The sequence below is a fragment of the Tenrec ecaudatus genome, chromosome 6, assembly GCF_050624435.1.
Source record: "Tenrec ecaudatus isolate mTenEca1 chromosome 6, mTenEca1.hap1, whole genome shotgun sequence".
Taxonomy (NCBI): Eukaryota; Metazoa; Chordata; class Mammalia; order Afrosoricida; family Tenrecidae; genus Tenrec; species Tenrec ecaudatus.
In genome coordinates, this window is record NC_134535.1 from 173,804,781 (window position 1) to 173,826,584 (window position 21,804).

General features: G+C 46.4%; 2 protein-coding genes and 1 pseudogene across 10 annotated transcripts in view; 2 read left to right on the forward strand and 1 right to left on the reverse strand.

Annotated features, from left to right (window-relative positions):
- PDSS1 (decaprenyl diphosphate synthase subunit 1) overlaps window positions 1–18,939 on the forward strand; it is a 53,719-nt gene extending 34,780 nt beyond the window's left edge. For both annotated transcript variants that reach the window (XM_075552536.1, XM_075552535.1), the window contains exons 8-11: window positions 5,220–5,300; window positions 5,667–5,780; window positions 12,500–12,580; window positions 18,467–18,939. In XM_075552536.1, coding sequence (XP_075408651.1) covers window positions 5,220–5,300; window positions 5,667–5,780; window positions 12,500–12,580; window positions 18,467–18,607 — 417 coding nt within the window. In that variant the 3' untranslated portion in view covers window positions 18,608–18,939. The remainder of the gene's footprint in view (window positions 1–5,219; window positions 5,301–5,666; window positions 5,781–12,499; window positions 12,581–18,466) is intronic.
- LOC142450515 (annexin A7 pseudogene) lies at window positions 14,539–16,002 on the forward strand (annotated as a pseudogene).
- A 982-nt stretch (window positions 18,940–19,921) lies between the features above and the next one.
- ABI1 (abl interactor 1) overlaps window positions 19,922–21,804 on the reverse strand; it is a 101,450-nt gene continuing 99,567 nt past the window's right edge. For all 8 annotated transcript variants that reach the window (XM_075552541.1, XM_075552542.1, XM_075552537.1 and 5 more), the window contains one exon: window positions 19,922–20,863. In XM_075552541.1, coding sequence (XP_075408656.1) covers window positions 20,688–20,863 — 176 coding nt within the window. In that variant the 3' untranslated portion in view covers window positions 19,922–20,687. The remainder of the gene's footprint in view (window positions 20,864–21,804) is intronic.

Sequence of the window (21,804 nt, forward strand, 5' to 3'; positions counted from 1 at the left end):
GTCAGGTGCCACCGCTTTTCTTAAGAGAACAGTGGACCAGAATGTTGCTTCGTGGGTCATCTCAGCAGAGCACACTTCTGCTGTCGTCGTTGCTGTTACAATACTTTCATCGAGATGAACCAGGCAGGGTGCAGGGCAGCAACGATGAAACTTAACTTTCCTCTAGTTCTTAAATACTTCCTCCCCCCTCTAGCATGATCCCAATTCTACCTTGCAAATCTGGGTAGACCAGAGGATGTACACTGGTACAGATAGGAACTGGAAACAAGGAATCCAGGGTGGATGACTCCTCCAGGACCAGTGGTGAGAGTGGCGATGCCTGGAGGGTGGAGAGAATGTGGGGTAGAAAGGGGAAACTGATTACAAGAATCTATGTATAGCCTCCTCCCTAGGGGAGGGACAGCAGAGAAGAGGGCGAGGGGAGATGTCGTACAGTATAACATGACAAAATAATAATTTATGAATGATGAAGGGTTCATGAGGTAGGGGAGAGTGGGGAGGGAGGGGGAAAATGAGCAGCAGATATTAAGGGCTCAAGTAGAAGGCAAATGTTTTGAGAATGATGATGGCAACAAATGTACATATGTTCTTGACACAATGGATGTATGTGTGGATTGTGATAAGAATTGTACCAGCCCCCAATAAAATGATTAAAAACAATACTTTCATCGATGACCCTCGTCAGATTTAGCCAGTTGCCCCCTTATTGTCTGTTGGACCAAAAGGAGATAAAAGCTGTTGGCCCAGCATCCAATTCAGGATCCCATGTTGGGCTCAGTTGTCAGGAATTGTCCGTCTCGGTTCTTTCCCTTTGAAGGGTGCCACAGGCCAGGCCTGCTGCAGGTCTGCTGCTGGCTCACCCAGGGTTTCTCAGATTTGAGTCAGACTGTGTGGTTTGGGGCCAGAAGAGAAGGGACACTGTCTTCTCTGTGTAGCACGGTATGACTGCTTATTCCCATGACTGGTTGTGTCATGTGCAGAAGCCAGCCAGGACGCTCCACTTTAAAGTTACCGATTTCCCCTCTCAGAGTAGTGTTTGGGGTGAGGTATCCTGAGATTAAATAAATACCCGGCATCTCATTAAATTCTCATCCAGTGGGTGTATCACCCATTTCTGTTTCTTTCCTGAGCCAATTATTGCTGGTGGTGGGACAAATGGCAGTGTTTTTCCAGTTCTGTCATCTCTTCTACAATAGAGTTGGTGCTCTTGTCGTGAGGTTCTCACCCGCGTGGACTTTTGGGTTCTTAATGAGTGACACTCTTTTGTTGTCACTTAATGTTCAGCTTTCCTGTACTTGGCCATTGGAAAGGGCCCTGGAGCCTGGCTTCTGCATCCATTTCAAACAGCCAAAGCACTCTTTTAAGGGCTTTCCACTCTTATATATGAGTTTCCGTGTCGGAAGCCCATGGGGAAGCTCTCCCCTGCCCTATGAGAGTTTGCTGTAGGTGGGCACTGACTCGATGGTGGTGAGTGTGTATCTGTCTTTCTAAAAGGGAAACCGAGCACGGTGCCATCGAGTCTGTTCTGATGCCCAGTGACCCTGCACGGGTTTCCGAAACGACATCTTTATAGGAGCAGACAGCCTCATCTGCCTCCTGAGGAGTGGCCGAACCACCAGCCACAACCATGTGGTATCGTTCTGACAGTCCTGAATGCAACCTCACACCATAGGCTTCCTGTTTTATTCTAGCATTCCCTGTCAGTGTGTGTAACCCCCTGCCCCAGCAGGGGAGAAACTTGGCTCCCATTCTCCAGAATACCTTTAGTTGCTCAAATCTAGGATGCACATTTAAAACAAAACATTGCCAGTGGCCATTCTGGCTCCTTCAGAAGAGAACGGCTAGGTCGTTTCCACACACTGCCGCGTCTGCCTGCCGGGGAGTCCCTGGTAGGTTCCGATGGTGATAGCGCTCCAGCGAGCAGTGCAGTGCCAAGCTGCTGTGCTACGGGGAGCCTTTTAGAATATACTTGGGAGGCTTCAAAATTGCCGACTCACAGTTTACAAAATCTCTTTGTGTTTATAAAACTTTGTTTGTAGTTCTTTTTGTTGGTGGCATGAATATGGTCAGAATACTGTGTTCAAAACTCACCTTCCTATCTGTTTCAGTGTGGCTCTCTGACTATGAAATACTGGGAGGCCCGTTTATTCCTCCTCGGGGGTTCCATGGCATGCTTACTGGTTCTGGTGTTTTGTTTGGTGTCAGAGTTTGGTGGGTTGTGCTGTCTGGCGCTCCCCCGTCTTTAGCAAATGCAGTCTAGTGCGCTCTCCTCGTGTTTGCAATACAGTAGAGGCATCGTTCCAGAGAGCACTGTGGTGACTGATCTCGTGCCACTTTACGTGTGTGTGAAAGGCCTAGACAATGACCAGTGTTCCCTCCATGAGACTGTACTGATGAGTGTGCATCCCCACCAGCAGTTAATTAGCATTGCCCTATAGTCTTCTCCGTTTTTAACCAAACTGATGGTTGAGTGTTGAACGTATTTTTCTTATGTTTGGACCATTTTTATAACTCCAGTTGTGAATTTTTCATGTCTTTTTCCTATTTTAATGTCAGATGTTTGGTCTCACCCCCACGCCCATGTTTAAGAATTCGTTGTATGATAAGAAAATTAGCTCTTTGTGTGTGATATTGGTTGCATAGGTTTTCTCAGGACTTTCCATTGGTTTTTGACATCACTTTATGTAATGGTGAAATCCACTAATTTTTTTTAATAAACCCCACTATATATGCAGTGGGGTTTCAAACAGTTCATATCTTTCAATTCCATTTTTCCATGAACTTTCTCAGTCACCTTTAGACACTACATATGAAGCATGCATACATGTAACCAGACACATATCAGATACCTCTTAATACATAGTAGCCCAAACACACCTTTGAAGACCAGTAATATTTGAAAATTATCAAATTCTTTGCCTGCGTTCACCATCTCAGCCTCTCCGAGTCGTTCAGAGGCACAGCCGGGGCTGTGGCATCACATGCCACCACGCCGGTAGGCAGTCGCCACTTTCTTTTACCAATCCTCCTTCCCTGTGCCCCACCCACTCTAGAGCCGACGGGGCAACCCCGTCTGTGTCGTGTTGCATCCACTTTTCCTTGTTGAAAGGGTTTTCATGAATTTATTTATTTTTGTCTCCTTGCCAGGGTTCCAGTCCTTGCTGGGCTCGGGGTGGGGGCCTGTGGGGTGGTCTTGGCATTGCAGGAGCTGAAGTCTGTATGTGAAGACAGGGCTGCCCACTAACAAGTAGCTCACAGCTGAGTGAGCATATGTCCACAAGAAGTGGACAGTATGGGTAGAGCAGCTTTTTGGCCACTTGGCGTGTCACCTGACTCTCACCTTCTTCCATTTTGTCGCCATTAGAAGCAGCACAGCAAAGTGGTTAAGGGAGCCGCCCCGTACCAGAATGTCAGGATCCAGGGTGTCCCAGCTCAGTGCATGTGCTCCCTGCCTTCTTCCCAGTGAGTTAGCAGGGACCCCTCCGAGTAGTCCCTGGTTCGTCGTTCTGATCGTGGTCCACAAAACGAGTACTTATGGGAAATTTGAGTGTTTGGCCAAAATAATGTTAAGGGCCTAAAGTTTAATTCCCAGGCGTGATGTGTAGAATTTTGGGGTTTTTTAATCGTTTACTTCTGAGGAAGCAAGTTTCCGTTTCTGTGTGGTTTTGTGTTGCGAGTGCAGCGTTCCTCTGGCTCCAGAGAACGGCGTCAGTGATCAGTTGCTCAGCCAAAGAAAGGAATGCCCTTCTGTTCTGAACTTGGCTTGTTCTAGGCTGACCAAGTCTTGCTCCCCTGGCATTCTTCCAGCCAAGTTGATGGCTGTCTTGGCTCCGTTCAGAGTTTCTAAATTGTCCACCATGTGCTGTTGCCACCTGGCAATGTGCCTGCTGGGGCTGAGGTCCTTGCTGTTGGCAGCAGCTCCCCAAACTTTGCCGTGTAGTTGATTCCGACTCATCATGACCCCATCCGACCGGGGAGAACTGAGACTAAGTCTTTCTTGGAGAAGGCAGCCCGTTCTCCTCCGAGATGCTGGTGGGTTCAGACCTGCTCTGCCGCCAGGCTCCTGCTCAGTGAAGGAGTGAGTTACTTTTCAGTCTAAAAAGGTACCCCCCGATCTCTTGTGCATTTTATCCTGGGCTTGTCATCGACGCGAGATTTCATGAAGTCATCTTTTGGCTGAAGAAGTTAATGTGATCTGCGTTGTTAGCCGAGGTGGGTGCACAGGCCGGGCTCCACGCTCTGGCACATGGATGAGAAGGAATGCTGCTAAGAATACTAATCATAGCAAACAGGCTGGGTTCAGAGGTGAGGCTCTGTGCCCAGGGCGTCTAGAGGGCATCACGTCTCTGCCTCACCTCCATGCTTTTGATCCCTTCATTTTCAGGTAAGGGAATGGAACCACAAAGAGAGCGACCAATCAGGGAGGGTCACGTGGTAATTTTAAGGGGCATCACCCAACTCTAGGGGCTTAAATGCCCCTTATCTATTCTACCCTGTTGATTGCCTGAGTCAGGTCTGGTCCCTGGCCAGAGGAGCTCGGAGGGAGGATGGGGGGTCAGAAACCGGGCTGTGGGTCGTGCAGGATCCAGGACTTAGGGAGCTAGTGGCGAGCTCCAGCTGGCTTTCTCATTGCGTGTCCTCACCGATACTTCCTCTTCGGGAGACGACACAGCAGGCCCCGGTACCTTCCCCTGCCCCTCTGGTTCGAGCCCTGCCCTGGTTTCTCTAAATGACAGGGCCTGCTCAGCACACCTGGCAGCACAGCAGGGAGGCAACCAGGTGACTGGTGCAGGCGCCTTTCGTTTTTTTGAACAGGGAGTTCATTCAAGAAACCCTATTTCTCCCCGACTGAGGTATATGACTGTATAGCCATACTACTTCTCGTGACGGAATATGTAAATATATATTGACCACGCACACACGCAGTAGGACAGTCCTGAGACTGAGAGCGCAGACTGTATCTTCAGCATGAGGTCTGGGGGTGGGGGGGGGGGGGGCGTGTGAGTTTAAGAACACCTGGAGGAGGATTTTTTTGAAACACTATTTTGTACATGTTCTGTCTTCTTTCTGATGGCATTGTGTCCTGGCTGGTTATGCATCATTTAGCTTCCCTACTTCTTATTTACGGGATTACATTACTACGGTGTGAATCCTTCCTTCCGTGGTTTATAGCCTTGTTTCCGCCTGCCAGCAGCTTACATCGGCATTCTCTGTTGCAGGTCTCAGTCTTAGGATGCCCTGACCCGGTGGTACATGAGATTGCCTATCAATACGGAAAGAATGTGGGCATCGCTTTCCAGGTCAGTATGCCTATATATTCCAGGAACCCTGCCATAGTGGTCACACATGGGACTGCTACCCACAGCCTCAGCAGTTTGAAACCCCCAGCACCTCCTAGGAGAAAGATGAGGCTTGGTCCTGCCATAGTCAGTCTCGGCCACCCACTGGGGTTTCCTGCCCAGAGGGTCACGGGGTCAGACTCGACTCGGTGGGAGTGAGTTTGTTTGTGGGGGCAGGGTGTGGGAGGGGGGCATGCTGGATGCTTATTCATTCGGCCCACATGGTCTCCCAGACTGAAGTCCTTGGTGGGGGGCGGGGTGTGTGTGGGGGGTGTGACAGTGACTGGGGCGGCGATTCTTTTCACATTGCTGCTTTCCGTTTACTAGCTTATAGATGATGTGCTAGACTTCACCTCGTGTTCTTACAAGATGGGCAAGCCGACCTCAGCTGATCTCAAGCTCGGGCTCGCCACTGGCCCTGTCTTATTTGCTTGTCAGCAGGTAGGTCTGCAGACTCCCTGTGGCATGTAGAGGCAAGTCTCCCGGGCACAGCCTGGTGGAAAGACAGGGCCCCAGGCCTAGGCTTATCTATGAAATAAGCTTCCTCCTTCCTCCCAGGGCTGTGGGGGAGTTGACACCGAGATGCTTTGTAAATCGTATGCCTTCGAAGTAGCATGATTATTTCCATCTACTTTGGGCACTGGCAAGGTGAGTGGTTTGGGCAGCGGCCTCGAAGTGTGCCCCGGTGCCCCCTTAGAGACACAGGAAGCATCCGGCATCTGAGGATGAGAGTCTCAGACTCTTGCTGCGAGCTCAAAATGACAGAGTCGACAGCGGGCTGTGCAGCCGGACAGCGGCGGCAGCACTTCTCTCTCAGCGAGCGCATCTTCTCTCCGTGGTGCTGACCAGAGAGGCCGCAGAGACCTGCCACGCTCACGTTTTCACAGCTCGCTCAGGACCACAGCCACTTGGGTCTTGGCGGTGCCAGATGTTAGTTGAAAGGCCTGAACTTGGAAAGCAGGACAGATTTTCTTCTTGTGTTTAACCAAGGCATTTAATCCCTTATGTAGCAAGGCTTTCGAGATGTGCTTCACCTTGCTATCAAGTGAAAAACTAGCTCTTGGTTCTCAGAGTGCAGTAACTTGGGTCTTTCAGAGATTTGGCCTCTCCTTTCTTAGACTCCACAAGCGTTTGTCACATACTCTCGGAGCGGTGTTAAATTACTCAGGCCATTTCCTGCGAGAGAAAGCGGAGACCTTGTTTGTAAGTAGTTTCTGACCCAAGAGATGAGGTAACTCATTAACCCTAGACTTCTGGTGGGCTCAAAACTAATAGACGCGCCTATCATACTTTACAAATACAAGAACACTTTTCTCATTACACACCAGAAATGAAAAATCTTCATGTGCCTTTATGTAAAGGCAAAGGCAGCATGTCTTAGATTTGAAAAAGCTAGTCCCTGATTGCCCAACCTGTAACTGTAAACACTGATCCACTACTCATATGTGGACTCACATGTGAGGGACAAATGGTCCTGAGGGCCCGAGTGTGCTGAAATCACTGCGTTGTCCGCTATGTAGGAAGAGACTGAACCATGTGGGTAGACGAGACCTTGGTCAGCAGCACAGAAAGGCCCACAGTGCCCCTAACCTTGTTGACTGTTCCCTGGGAAATCCAAGTGTCACAAGACAGCACACTCACCCTCATCAGACAGCACTTTCCTCATCTGCCCACAGGCGGTGGGGAGAGGAGTTAAAAAGGCTGGTTAAGAGACTCCGGAAAGGGAATGTTCATGGCATTGAGCGGGAAGTAGCACTGGACACTGGACACGACCTGCTTCCTAAGCAGGCTGGATTTTCTGTCTTAGGCGCATGGGCCAGAAGTTAGTCAAATCTATATTTACATGTTTGGGGAAATAACGCTGCCCCTATCCCCACCCCATCCCCCACAGTGTGCATTTCATGAGGTAGTTTCAAACTTTTGTGGGGAAATGAAACTAAACGATAATGGAATGTTGCCACAGCATTTTAAAGCTCCCTCTGTTAAAAGAGGAGGGTTCTTGTCGAGAAATTTTGTTTGTCCAAAGATTCATAGGGCTACAGTTAATTTGGGGTAAACCAAGATCCGAAAATAGCCTTTCCTGAAACATGCCGTGCCTTTGTGGTTAACAGAGGGCTCTTGCCGGTATTAAATCTCTGATGTCACAGCTCCTCTTAGGTGGGCATCCCATTATGTCCTGTCCATTTTACAAGTAAAGACGTACCACTCAAACCTGACCGGAGTTGACAACAATCGTAAATAGCATGCAGGCAGCCAAGCCACTTCAAGTCCTCCAAGCCCAGCAGCCATTCTCCTAGCCCACGGGAGTTTCTTGCCCATGAGCTTCCCGGGCCTCAGCAGCGCAGGCAACCAAAGCAGAGTCTTCTTCGCGGCAATCAAGTGACCGTGGTGGAATGGTGGTCTACGACAGGGTGATCGTTTTCCACCGGGAAATTTTGTTTGCGGATTAGGTAATAACGCTCTTTGAGTTCGCCCGGGATGTGATCCTGCCTCTGAGTCTCGTTGGATGGGGACAGACCACCTTGGGAAACCTTTTCTTTTGTGATGTCCTTTTTAAACTTGGCATGGTTGGTGATCTTGACGTGGGAACTGGCTGTACTGGCCCCTGACAGACCCTCCCCCCCTCACCCCCCCCACCCCCCCGCCACTGTGTGGTGGTGTCTCTGGAATGTCCCCACTCTGCAGTCCTTTGAAGGGAGTTTCTGGACAGCAGGTGATGCAGGGGACCTTAGGGAAACACGTGTCTACCCCTCCCCCATAAGAGGACACCATTTACGGGCAGACGGAGGGACATTGAAGCCTCCAGGGAGAAAATGGGAGTGTCCTCTTTGGTGACACTGTATTCGTTTTCAAATATCCCTACAAACTTTCCCTTTCGCTCCAGTTTCTCTTCCTAAATGTCAGCTGTCGCCACCCTTCAGCACCAGCATCGCCCCAGCTGCCCAGGCTTAGCCGACTGCTGGTGCCGTTTACCCACGCTCAGGAGGGTAAGCCACCTCCCGTGCACTGACGACCTCTGTAGTTGATGGACGTTGAACCGGTTCGTTCTGGTTCAAGGCCCTGCTGAGACATCTCCTTTCCACCTCAGACGCAGCATTGTTAATCTGTAAAGAGAGCGCAGTATCGCGTGACTTGCATATAGGTACAGCACTGCATCCAAACCCGCAGATCAACAAGAATGGACACGTGAGAACACCTTGCCGTTCTTGTGACAAACGTCGGTTCTGATTCCGTCGACCTGGAGTAGCAAGGCAAAGTCTCAGCAAGGTGTCTTGTTGCTTCTCCCACATGCGCGCGCATCTGCACGGGGGGCGGGGGGGAGATGAGGAAACCCTGGATACTTGCGTGCTGCAGTTGTTTCAGAGGGGGCAGTGCAGTCACGCTCAATGCCAGACTACTTTCCGACCCGGGTTTCTCTGTCCTTGTTAGAGGGAGAAGCCCCAGAGAGTCATACAGTCATTGTGTCCCGTACTTGTTGGGGTTTACGGGGCACCCAGCCCAGGCTCACATCAGCATTGAGGATACAGCCTTCGAGAAACCCCATTTTTTAATTAGGCGCTCAAAAACTAAACTAAATTCCCAAGTGCTCTGATTTGTACTGTTGGCATGAAACGGATTTGGGCTTTCCTGCTTTGTTTCCTGTGCGGGTTGGTCTTAAAAGATGCCCTGAGTATAGCAAAGCATTAGTTTTCATTTGCGAACCACCAGTTGCTGGCTCTTTTCATTTTCGAAGCATGTTAGTAGTAGCCTCTACTTGTTTAACTTTATCCTGAGACACATTTTGCTCTGAAAGGAAAATTCTCGGTTCCTCATTTGCCATCACCTGGTTGAGTTTTTGTTTTGTTTCTGTGTGCATCCAAGTTTTCCTGAGGATTACTAATATGCTGGTGGTGACAGCTATTGGAAAAATTCTGTCATCCTTCAGGCTCAGCGCCAGGAAGATGCTGGCTACTGGTGTTAGCTCTGGCACGCCCCAAAGCAAACACATCCTTTTACTCCACAAACTCTTACAGCGGCCGGACTGTGGCAGCCGGCGGCAGAGATCAGGCCGCAAACACGGCTGGGACGTCCAGTCGTGGGGTGCCCGCTTTCCTTTCTTGGTGGCCGTGCTCAGGACTTGCTACGCATGTTGTCGAGTGCACATCTGCCACCCTGGTGCCTTTGTTCTGGTTTCCCTATTTCAATACGGTGCCCATACCACACTGCAGGACCTGACTGGTATTCCTACCTCCAGCTCCTCTAACCCGGCGGCGCCCAGCTTTGATGGCACATGAGGAACACGTGGGGAGATTTTGAAATCTTGATGCTCTAGCCAAACCCCATGATCAGAATTTAGGGAGCAGCAAGATTGTAGCCCGTGTTGAGAGTGACCGCTCTGATCCTCATCACAAGGGGCTTCAAAAGTGCTTCCTAAAGCACACTTCCCCTCTGCCCAGGAAGTCAGCAGCCTTCAGATGCCGCTCCATGCAGTACTTGGCGTGCTTGCTTTCCACCCTCATCCTGGGCCAGTGCTTCTTCAGATGTGCTCTCGTGCGAGAACACCCATGTGTGCTTTGAGAGAGAGGCGCACTCTCGGGCCCCAGCCCACCCAGCGGAATCTGGCCGTACAGTGGTTCTGACAGCTGGTTGTGATTCTCTCTAAACCAGCGGTTCGTAACCTTCCTAAGGCCGCGACCCTTTCATACAGTTCCTCATGTGGTGGTGACCTCCCAACCAGAAAATCATTTTCATTGCTACTTAACTGTCATTTTGCTAGTTATGAATCGGGTGACCCCTGTAAAAGGGTCATTTGACAACCCCCCCGCCAAAGGGTCGCAGCCCACGGGTTGAGAACCACCACTGGTCTAAACTGACATTGTCATACCCAAAATACTACTCTCCTTGAAGGCAGTCTTTCCCAAACTTGCCTGTTTATTTCCGGGGTGTTCTTGGGCACGGGAACATCTCGAGGACAGCCCTGGGAGTCGGTATTTTTTAAGGAGGCCCTGAGCAGGCTCCTTTTTGAAGCTCACCGGGAAGGCAGTGGCACTAAGGAGAGAGCACCTGGGCTGTGGGCGCCCGCTGCCAAAACTGTGTCTGAAAGTTTACAAGAATGCACACGTGAGCCCATTAATGACCAAAGGCGAGGAAAGGCGAGGCTTCAAGAGTCAGTGTCAGGAGCGCACAGGGCAGGTCTGCCCCATGCTATATGCACACGTGTGTGCCCGCATGAGCCAGAGATGGAAGCCTTGCTGAGGCTCAAGGCGGGCTCTGCCTTTTCTTTCTGAGGTAATTGTCATGATAGTGTGGATGCACATCTCCCAAGTGGATCCTGGGGGAGCACTGATGGGGTGAGGCCTGTTCTTCTCATGGAGTCCCACAGCTCCCCCCACACTGCAACTGGGATAGCAGCTGCCTAAGCAGCTTTTTTAGGTTTAAAAAAGTCTAAAATTGGTGGTGTTGCTACCAGGTTAATTAAACGTGTCGGGGCATCAGATTCACGATTTTTTAATGAAAACAACTGGGATGTTACTGCATGGGCTGGTGTCAACCCTTAACAGTCGTATCTCAATAATAACAATATTCAGGGGCCCTGCTAGACCCTGTTAATAGAATGCTGAGATGCCAAGCTATCTACAAGAGCCTGAATGATCCCGTCCGTTTCATCTCACTGACGCTCAAATGCTTAGAGAATTCTGACTGCCCAAGACCTTAGCGACTTTTACGGCACAGCCAAGAGGGGCAGCCACGGTTCCTGTGGCCCTGATCGGACAGTCTTCCTACTGTCTCCTGAGAGCTGCTCTTCACTGGGGGTGGGGGTGCTAGCTTTTAGGGAGTGAGTGAGTTTTGAATGAAAATTATGGGCCACTAAATTAGTCAACCTTCCTTCCTTAGGGATACTGTGGTAGGAGGGAAATGTTGACTTTCCTCACTGCCTTTGGGCAAAGTTAACAGCTGTTTTATTTTGTGTAAAATTTTTCTACTTTTGCAAGGTAACTTTGCACATAAAGGAAGATTAAGAAATGCAATTGATTACAGAACTTGTCATAGAATCCTGACGAAAATACCAGTTAATAATTTTCACCAAGAATTTATGTAATACTTGGGGCCACTCTTGCCTCAGGTTTTCCCTCAAATAGAAATAGATTTGGGGGAGTTACATAGTAATTTTAGTTTATGAAACAAAATTGCCTGGGTGTAAATCCCTGCCTTCCCCACTTACTAGTTCAGACTACCAGGAGCCCTGGTGGTTCAGGGGTGTCATGCTGGACTGCAACTCCACTCCCGGAAGCAGTTAGTCTCAGAAACCCATGGGGGCTGGAGGGGGGGATGGGCGGGCATTGACTTGATGGTCATGAGTTTGGTTGTTTGGAGCGTCACACTGGAGCACAGTACTTTTCTGTTTATGTTTTTCTCATCAATGGAAAAGGGGGGGTGTTGAACAGTATTTGGCACTTCAAAAATGCCACGTACTATAGCTCCATGAAAAGGTTAAATAAGAGGTTACAAACCCCTGTTTTCTCATCTCATCTTTAGAATAAAAATGGAGTTGTTTGATCTTCCAAATTCTTGCTTTGAAAAGTTCATTGTTTCACATTGAGCTACTCTATGATTTTAGAGATGTTCTTTGTATCTACGGAGTTGACTCAGGACAGACTGGGACATCACACTGAGCACAGCAGCCACGCTGTGTGCCGTCTCAGCCCCTCAGCTTCTCTAACCTCTTCAAGGCGAAGTTATTGTCAGCTTTGAGTTTTGGGTTGCTGCCATGTGTCTCAGGAACGGCAGGGCAAGATCAAGGTGGTGCTTTCATTCTGAGGAAATGTTGATTCTGATGCAGTTATATGGTTGCATGTGTTCCAAGAGGATGGGGGTGGGGTGGGGTGGGGGGCGGTGAGGCACCGCTCTCCATTTCATGAAGTTATACAGTTCCCCATCAGGTGGCAGCACGTCCACAACTGGGATAAAAGCGTCCCTAGAAACCTGTGTGAAAATGGTGGTGGATGATATGTATTCCAGGAGTGAAAAAAGGCGTAACGGCTCCAATTTACTGCCATGTCATTGAGACATTTGACCAACTGTGCGTTCCCCTAATTGTTATGCAAATGTACCACGTATTATGGTAAGCAACAAATTAAGAACATTTGATCCTCCCAACAATAAATGTTCTTTATGATTAGTTCCCAGAAATGAATGCTTTGATAATGAGACGGTTCAGTTTGCCAGGAGATGTGGACAGAGCTCGACAATACGTATTACAGGTAAGTTGATTCCCCGCCCCCCGCCCTGACTTAGGGGGGCAATAAGTATGGGAGAATTCTTTACCCAAACAGTTAATGTAACATGGGAACTAAATGAAAAACCAATAAGAGACCAGGTGTGGTCAACTCTGTGGTCAACTCTTTGAGTTGACAAAAACATGAACAAATACTTGTACCATCTAATTTTTCTTATCGAACACATTCCAAAATTTCTAATTAAACTAGCCTTAGGTAAAGCTCAGGGCTAATACTTTTAATTAATCTTTTAATGAAAACACACATTCCGAGTGACTGTAATGTGAGGTGAGGGTTGAAACCCACTGCTTTGGAGCTGCTCTGACCTTGTCTGTCGGTAGCACCCCTGGCTCTCCCATGCAGGCCCCCAACTGGCCCAGACCCTCTTAATTGCCCTGACCAGACTACTGGTCCACCTCATCCATCTTTGAGGGCTGCTGCAGCCACAACCAAAGCAAAGCGCTGCCCTCAGGTCGACTGCTCCGTTGCCCCACCAGTGTCTGTCCATGGGGCTGTCAAGGCTGTAACCTCTCAGAGGCCGAGCACCAGGACTAAATTTCCTGGGTCCCTCTGGCTGGGGTTGGTTGCACCTTCCCCGGTCACCTGACTGCTGAAAAGGTCTGACTAAATAAATGGTCGTTTAGATTTTAAATAACAAGCAAATGTGAAATGTTTTTCTTTTATCTGAAGGGAGACTGTTTTAACATTCAGTGGCTATAAGCTTGCTTCAGTTAAAATGCATTGCCCGTGTTTGAAAATAGCCTCTGAACCGTTTGGCACAAGATAAAATTTTTTTGCAGTTTTAGTTGTGCTAAGTCTTTAACATTGGGAAATGAGCTTTTTCCATAATTCAAATCCAAAGTCCACTGCAGCCAATCCATTTAGTGAGTTGCATGGATTTTCAACATGCCTCCATCTAGGTCTGTATGTGTCTGAAGGTGCAATTCCCATCTCTCCACCCCTCCACCCAAAAAGTCTCTGCTGCTCAGTTTACAGCATACCAAAATGGCAATTTGGCAAATTTGGGGGATAAATTTTCTTCGAGTTCGGGGGAAAAAAAGCAGTCGGAAGGGACAAGGGGTGGGGCTGAAGAGTGGCTGGTGTAAATTTTCCCAACAAAATTCTTCTGGATGGCTCTTGCCACCCTCAAAATAAGGAGCCAGGTGTACTGGGATTGGGGAACAATTCCTTGGAGCCACTTGCCGTGACTTTTTCTCACCAGCGTAGTTAAAACTTCCTCCAGCAGCCAACCACCAGTAGTCTTGTGGCCTTCAAGAAGATCTAGCAAGATTAGCCCTCTGATATCCTAAAGGACACATTTCTGTTTTAACTGACAGTGGGGATAAAGAGGAGCCTTTCTGCTCCTGCGAAGAGTCACTCTCAGAAACTCATGGGAGCAGTTCGAGCCTGCCCTGTAGAGTGACTATGGGTTGGAATCAACTCAGTGGCTGAGTTTGGTTTCCAGTGTTCGAAGCATCACAGTGTGCTCCATGGGCTACTTCTTTGGAGGGTCGTGTAACAGTATTGTAAAAACGCAGTAGGACTGCGGCTGGTAAACTGTTCTGGCTGGGCTATCACCGAGAGGTTTGGCCTAGGAAAGATCACTGAGAAATGGGATTGAAAAGGGGAATTGACTGTAGCCCTTAAGGAAAAACAGTGAAGTTCTTTCTCACAAGCTTGCGCAGAAATGTACGTTAGGGGAAATGAATGCAGAGATTTTCTCTGAAGAAATTCTTCAAAGGCCTGGAAAATCTATCACCTGGTTCACACACAGGGCTCATTAAATATGACCAAACTTGGGTCGACAGTTGATGAAGGCTTGCTACATGAAGGACGATTAAGGTAAACAGAAATTTAAAAATCAAAAGAAATATAATCAGGTAGATTTGAAGAGAAAACTACAAGAGCAACCTGTAAGAACAATGAAAACAAAAATTTGAGATTAAAAAAAACAAAAAAAGGGGGGAGACCAGTCGGGCTGTGGCGCGGCTGCTTAGGAATCAGAATGGCATACCCAGGCTATCCCCCCACAGGCTACCCACCTTTCCCTGGATATCCTCCTGCAGGTCAGGAGTCATTTCCCCCTCCAGGTCAACAATACCCTTATCCTACTGGGTTTCCTCCAATGGGAGGAGGTGCCTATCCACCAGCACCAAGTGGGGGCTACCCAGGAGCTGGGGGCTACCCTGCTTCTGGGGGTTACCCTCCTCCTGGAGGTTATCCAGGTGCTCCACAGCCAGGGGGAGCCCCATCCTATCCCGGAGGATTTGGAGCCCCACCTGGTAGAGCAGGCTTTTCTGGCTATCCACAGCCACCAGCACAGTCCTACGGTGGCAGCCCAGCACAGATTCCCATGCCAGGTGGCTTTCCTGGAGGACAGATGCCTTCTCAGTATCCTGGAGGACAAATTCCTTTTCTTACTCAGCCAGCTGCGATGACTCAGGGCACTCAAGGAACAATCCGACCTGCTCCCAACTTTGATGCCATGAAGGATGCAGAAATTCTACGCAAAGCAATGAAGGGTTTTGGAACAGACGAGCAGGCAATTGTGGATGTTGTGGCCAACCGTTCCAACGATCAAAGGCAGAAAATCAAAGCCGCCTTTAAGACCATGTATGGCAAGGATTTAATCAAAGATCTCAAATCAGAGTTAAGTGGAAATATGGAAGAACTGATCCTTGCTCTGTTCATGCCGGCCACGTACTATGATGCCTGGAGCTTGCGGAATGCCATGCAGGGAGCAGGAACTCAGGAACGGGTATTGATTGAGATTTTGTGCACAAGAACAAATCAGGAAATCTGAGAAATTGTCAGATGTTATGAATCAGAATTTGGACGAGACCTTGAAAAGGACATTAGGTCAGACACATCAGGGCATTTTGAGCGTTTACTTGTATCCATGTGCCAGGGCAATCATGATGAGAACCAGAATGTCAACCACCAAATGGCTCAGGAAGATGCTCAGCGTCTCTATCAAGCTGGGGAGGGGAGACTCGGGACAGATGTATCTTGCTTCAACATGATTCTTACCACAAGAAGCTTTCCTCAGCTGAAAGCTAACATGGAGGCTTATTCTAGGATGGCAAATCGAGATTTGCTGAACAGTGCTTGCCGTGAGTTTTCTCGAAACGTTGAAAGTGGCTTGAAGACCATATTGCAGTGTGCCCTGAACCGCCCCTGCCTTCTTCGCTGAGAGGCTCTACTATGCGATGAAAGGTGCCGGCACAGACGACTCCACCCTGGTCAGGATTGTGGTCACTCACAGAGAGATTGACCTTGTGCAAATAAAGCAGCTGTTCACTCAGATGTATCAGAAGACCTTGGGCACCACGATTGCAAGTGACACCAGCGGAGATTACTGAAAGCTGCTTCTGGCCATTGTGGGGCAGTAGGAGAATTTTTTTATGCATGGATTTTCTATCCAGTGCTTATCCTTCAAAGCAGTGACTGGCCTGCATGCAGCCATATTCTGATTCATAACATCTGACAATTTCTCAGATTTCCTGATTTGTTCTTGTGCACAAAATCTCAATCAATACCCGTTCCTGAGTTCCTGCTCCCTGCATGGCATTCCGCAAGCTCCAGGCATCATAGTTTGTAGAATGCCCTTCCCAAAGTGGAAAAGGAAGAGTCTGTTATGGGTCATAGTGTGGGCAACTAACTGGTAGAGACTATGAGAGGCCTCTGATCATGATAGGAATATTTGACTTCCAATGATAGAGCAGCCATTAATGTACAACTATGAGTGATGAGTACATTTTCTTGAATAAAACTTTCATATCATGGAAATAATACTTTCTTGGTGGTTGGGTTCTAGAAACAACAAGATACATATAGAACATGTGTTACCAATCCCTAAATGTAATATCAAAGTATTAGTAGGAAGACATACGATGCCCTTTTATAATCCTGAGTTAATGCTACAAAATGACAAAAGGTAATCAATGGAACTAAAGATATATAGTGACCAAATTAGCAGGCAGGCATACTATACATTGGCAATAGATGATAACTAAAACTGGTAATCTGGAAATACAGGAGTAGAGTCAAGAACCAAAACCAAGATTGGTGCCTTTGAAAGAAGGGAGGCCTAAGGGTCACAAAGAAGAGATGAGCCAGTCAGGGTATAGCAGAGCACCGATAAAACATACATCTTTCCTCTAGTTCTTTAATGCCCACCTCCACACACACAATCATGACCCCAATTCTGCTTTAAAATCCAGCTAAACCAGAGCATGTACCTGGTAAAGATGAGAACTCACAACACAGGGAATGCAGGCCAGATCAACCCCACAGGACCAATAATGAATAGGGAAACCAGGAGGGTGAGGGTCAGGTAGGAGGAAGGAGAACCGATCACAATGAGCGACAATATAACCCCCTCCCAGGGTGACGGACAACAGAAAAGTGGGTGAAGGGAGATAGCAGTAGATGTAAGACATGAAAAAAAAAATAAATTATCGAGGGAGGAGGGAAAAAAATAAGGAGCCGTTAACAAAGGCTCAAGTAGAAAATGTTTTGAGAATGACGACAACAAATGTAAAAATGTGCTCGACACAATGTATGTATGCATGGTGATCAGAACGGTACAAGCCCCCAATTAAATTTGGAAGAAAGAAAAGGCAGGGGGGAGGACAACAGTTGATTTCTGTCACAAACTCCTTTTCATTATGTTACGGATAAGTGAGTAAGCCAAAAAGTACTGTTCCATCCTCAGAGAAATCTTCATTAAACCGAAATTTCACAATGTGCAGGTACTGTTTACGGGGTGTGCTCCATCTAGAACTGTAACCCCACCCCCGAGGACGTGTGTGCTCATCGGCTGGACCACAAACAGCAGTCCCAGCTCCTTTCAAGTGCTGACTTTGGGGGAACAAAATGAAGTCTGGAGGGGCAAAATCAAGGGTGTAGGGTACACAGGGTGGTAAGGTTTCCCACAAAGTTTTCAGGGGGCTTCCCTCAAAGAATAAGCAGGTATTACTGTCAGGTTGGGCATTAAAAATTCCTTGGTACCTTGGCACAACGTGGTCTTTCCCTCACCAGCCATCTTTTCCATTTTCCTAAGACTTCTTCCTAAGTAGCCCCCCTTGATTGTCCAAGAAAATCTATCCGGGTTTTACCTTTGGGATCCCAAAACAGAGTTAACCTTAACCTTCTAGCCTGCTAGCCTGCAGGTCTTGATTTCAGAGAGCTTGTCTGCAGGCATCCACGGACCGCAGAGCCATGTTCAAACACGTGGGAGGCGTTCTGTTTGCAATGTACCCTGCATATAGGAGGAACTGGAACTCTAATGTCATATTTTGTGAGTTAGCCTCATATATTTCACTGTAGGCTGTTCATTTTTTAATGGTAGAAAGCTCTTGGGTGTATGTACAACTTTTGGAAAAATAGGTAGCTACTCAAATATTAGTCAGTTTTGCACCGTCGTGAAGTTTCTCTTCTAGCTGGGAAAGAAAGGTCAGAAAAACGTTGCGAGGTGGCTAGAACAACGGGTTGAAGAAAGTACACTCACGATATCGAGTGGGTTCGCTGAGCCGCCTCTGTACGACAGAACAAGCTATGCCCACCGGCCCTTGTTAGCCTCAGTTGTTGCTGTGCGTCAGCCCATTATCAGTGCGGCCTCTGTATCTCTATTTCTCTGACCCTGTACTTTATAAAGCATGATAAAAATTAAAAAATAATTTTCTTTTAACTTGGAAGCATCTCATTGCCATCAAGTTAATTCCGACTCACAGTTGGTTTACTGTCGTGACATCCTATACGCAACTCATCTAAACTTCAAAGTGTGCTTTAATTGATGACAACAGGAATTGAAGAGCTCCTCCAGTCAGTCAGTCAATAACATGTACGCATTTTATTCTGTGCCCCCAGAGTGATGGTGTGCAGCAAACGACCTACCTCGCGCAGCGGTACTGCCAAGAAGCGATACGAGAGATCAGTAAACTTCGACCATCCCCAGAAAGAGACGCCCTCATTCAACTTTCAGAAACTGTACTCACAAGAGATAAATGACAACTCTTGTTGTTCTTGCTGGCAGCTATTTACCAGACTGTGCCTAAAGAATTTTGTCAAATACTTTGTTTGCTTCATGTGCAGATAACCAAAAATCATTTTTTAAAAAATCATTTCAACTTTACTGGTGGGTAGCTTTTTTTTTAATTGGCAGAGTTTTTCCGAAAACTTTTTAAAGTAAATTATATTGAAGAAAGCCATAACTAAGTAATTAAACCATCTGAACCTGTCATTCTAGCCCTATAAATTCTAATCGAGGTATCTTGATGGTTATATGTGGTATTGTTTACACTGTTAATATCCACATGTAAAGCCATTACACAAATAAATAATCAACGTTAAAAATTCCAAATGGTTTGTCATGTTTCACCTTTACTGAGTAAGTAACGGGAGCGTGGCAGGGAAGGTCTACAGTAAGGCCATACCAGCTCATTCTGACAGCATCCAACATAAGGTATAGAGGAGAATGGTTTATTATAAAAGACTGTACACAACATTCTGACAACATTCTGAGAACATTCCACTCAAAACATAAAGCAAAAAAGTAGTTAAGTGATCACGAATGACACTGAAATCATGTTTAAAATTAACAAAGGTAAAATGCATATGAAACAGTCACCGTGATTTTTGGTAGCAGTAATGGTCTTTAATTTTCAGAATTAAGTGTCCCCCCCTGCCACCTCCTCTTACACTTCACTGTGCTGTTAGAAGTCTGTGCTGCCCAGTACACTTAACCATAGTTTGAAACCCAAATAAGTCTTCAATACACAGAAACCCAAGCAATATAGAATTATACACAAGAGAAACTTTCCCTCGAGCCCTCCCGTACATTAGAGGAGCCACACAAAGTGCACGTGTTGGGTTTCAAATCATGTCCAAGACAAAAGCATCTGCTGGTTAGCTGTGTCCCTGTTCCCTGATAATGACTCACCTTGTTTCCCACCTGTTTTATCTTAAAATCCTTTTAGGTTGCTTCTGCCAGATCATAGATTAAACCGTACCTTTTCAAAAGTTAACTGCATCCACTGTTAAAAAGGGAGTATGTGAAAGACACTTACCATTTTCGCTCCCTGAACCAACCTAACACTGACGGACTGACCATGTAAAATTCCCAAAGAATTCTGCCTAAGGGATGGAATGTGCACTTTATGACATATTTTCTTCACTCTGAGAAACTTAAATTCAGTAATTGACTTGTACACGACCAATTTAAATCTGCAGTTATCACATTGCTGTTTGAACAGATGGAGATTAAGGCTGAATTTCTTTCAAAGTCAATACACTGAGAAAATAGAATCATAATTCTCCAATAAATCAGCGTCTTTATTTATTTATTTATTTGTCTTAAAGCAAACCAACAAAGGAAAGGACAAAAACCTTTGGTTCACTTATTTATGAATGAAAAAAATTCATAATGCAAATTCACTCATTAAAAAACTTACGTACAAATTACAATGTTACAGATCACCCTTGTGTTTGTTTTGTTTCACATGGAGACCTTGGAGGACTCAATTTTTATTTGTCTGTTTTTTGTGAGAGATGCAAAGTATGAGTGCTCCAGGTAAACATCACACAAATTGGAAGCATCTTGGATTTTTTTAAAAGTATATTTCAATACATAAATTTGTATGCATGCTTTAAACAAATAGTATAGTTCAAGAATGAGAGATTCTAACAAAAATCTGACCAGCACCAGCATTTAAATTTTCTGCTTTTAAGATTAGTTTAACAGTGTTAGTAACCATGCTGCACTGAAAGATGTAATGGTACAATCTGAATCATGATTCATATATTATAACCCACTTCCCCAGAATATTTAGGCTGGTCAAAAAGTTAACAATGCATAAGTAAATGCATAAGCACAATCGGTTATGGACAGCTTCTTGTATAAAATGCTTTTCAGCAATATACAAACTGCCTCCAAGATTTATGCTTACGGGTAGACATTCAATTATACGGATAAAAGAGCATGTCCTGAAAATATGGGCACATTTTAAAACATTAAGACAATTCTGTTAACCATAATAGCCCCACAGTATGACTGACTGAGTAATGAGAATCTACTTTCAAAGCCAAAAATTTAATCAGTATAGTGCATGATTGATTCGACATAGTTCCCAGGGAACAGACCAGTCACTCGATTGCAGACTCCTTCGTACCAGCCGTCGTCATTCTTCTTTATGACGTAGATGATTGCACCCTCCATAAACGACAGCTCATCATCCTTGTCTTTTGTGTAATCATATATTGCAACAACTATGGGGAAAGGAGTTGAAGTAGTAGCATGAGTGCATTGTATTGAAATTTACTGGACTTTCATGACTTATTGCCAACTCAGTCCATAGGGCTAACAAAAGCAACCACTTTCCTAAGTATGGAGGGGGGGGGGGTCGGCGGCCCACCATGTGCCTAAATCACTGGCTTGACCTTGGGCCTAATTAACAATTGAATTAGAGTACATTCAACAGTGTCTACCAATCTCTTCAGAGAAACTCTCTGAATTATGGGACTTAAACTAGCTATTTCAATTCATTCAGATATTGATGGGTTTCTTCCAAAATAACAACCTTGCAAAGTTGCACAGGTTTTCAGTAGACCGGGCCACAACCCAGGCTATGTATTAAAAATACACAGACTAGGAAGTAAATAGCATCTTACGCCTACACAAGTCAAACATTCAAGTACTATGGGGCTATCCCCAATTCATTTGTTTGCATGCTTGCTAGAAGGGGAAAGGAGGTAAGTAAAATCTCGTTAACCAGTATTTAGAGAACTGTATACCAGTCTGTGCAAACAGTGTTGTGGAAAAGGACGAGGATCCACAAACAGTCAATTTCCCAGCAAACGACTGGTTTATGAATTTAACAAATATTTTATTTTGCCTTTATGGCACAATAACGTTTTAGCACATGTGAAATAAATGATGTAGGCATTTTTGCACTGATTAACCGTTAATCTATTTTTTCCTTTATCTTTTTAAAACATTATTAAATACTCTTATTGGGGATTCTTATGTCTCTTACCAAAATCCATTCATCCATATATCAAGCACATTTGCACATAACGCTGCCATCATCCTTTTCAAAGCACTCTCTTCCCACCTGAGCCCCTAATGTCAGCTCACCATTTCTTCCCCTTTCCTCCCCCACCTGCCTTCCCTCAAGAACCCTTAATAATAAGTTACAGATTCTATTCAT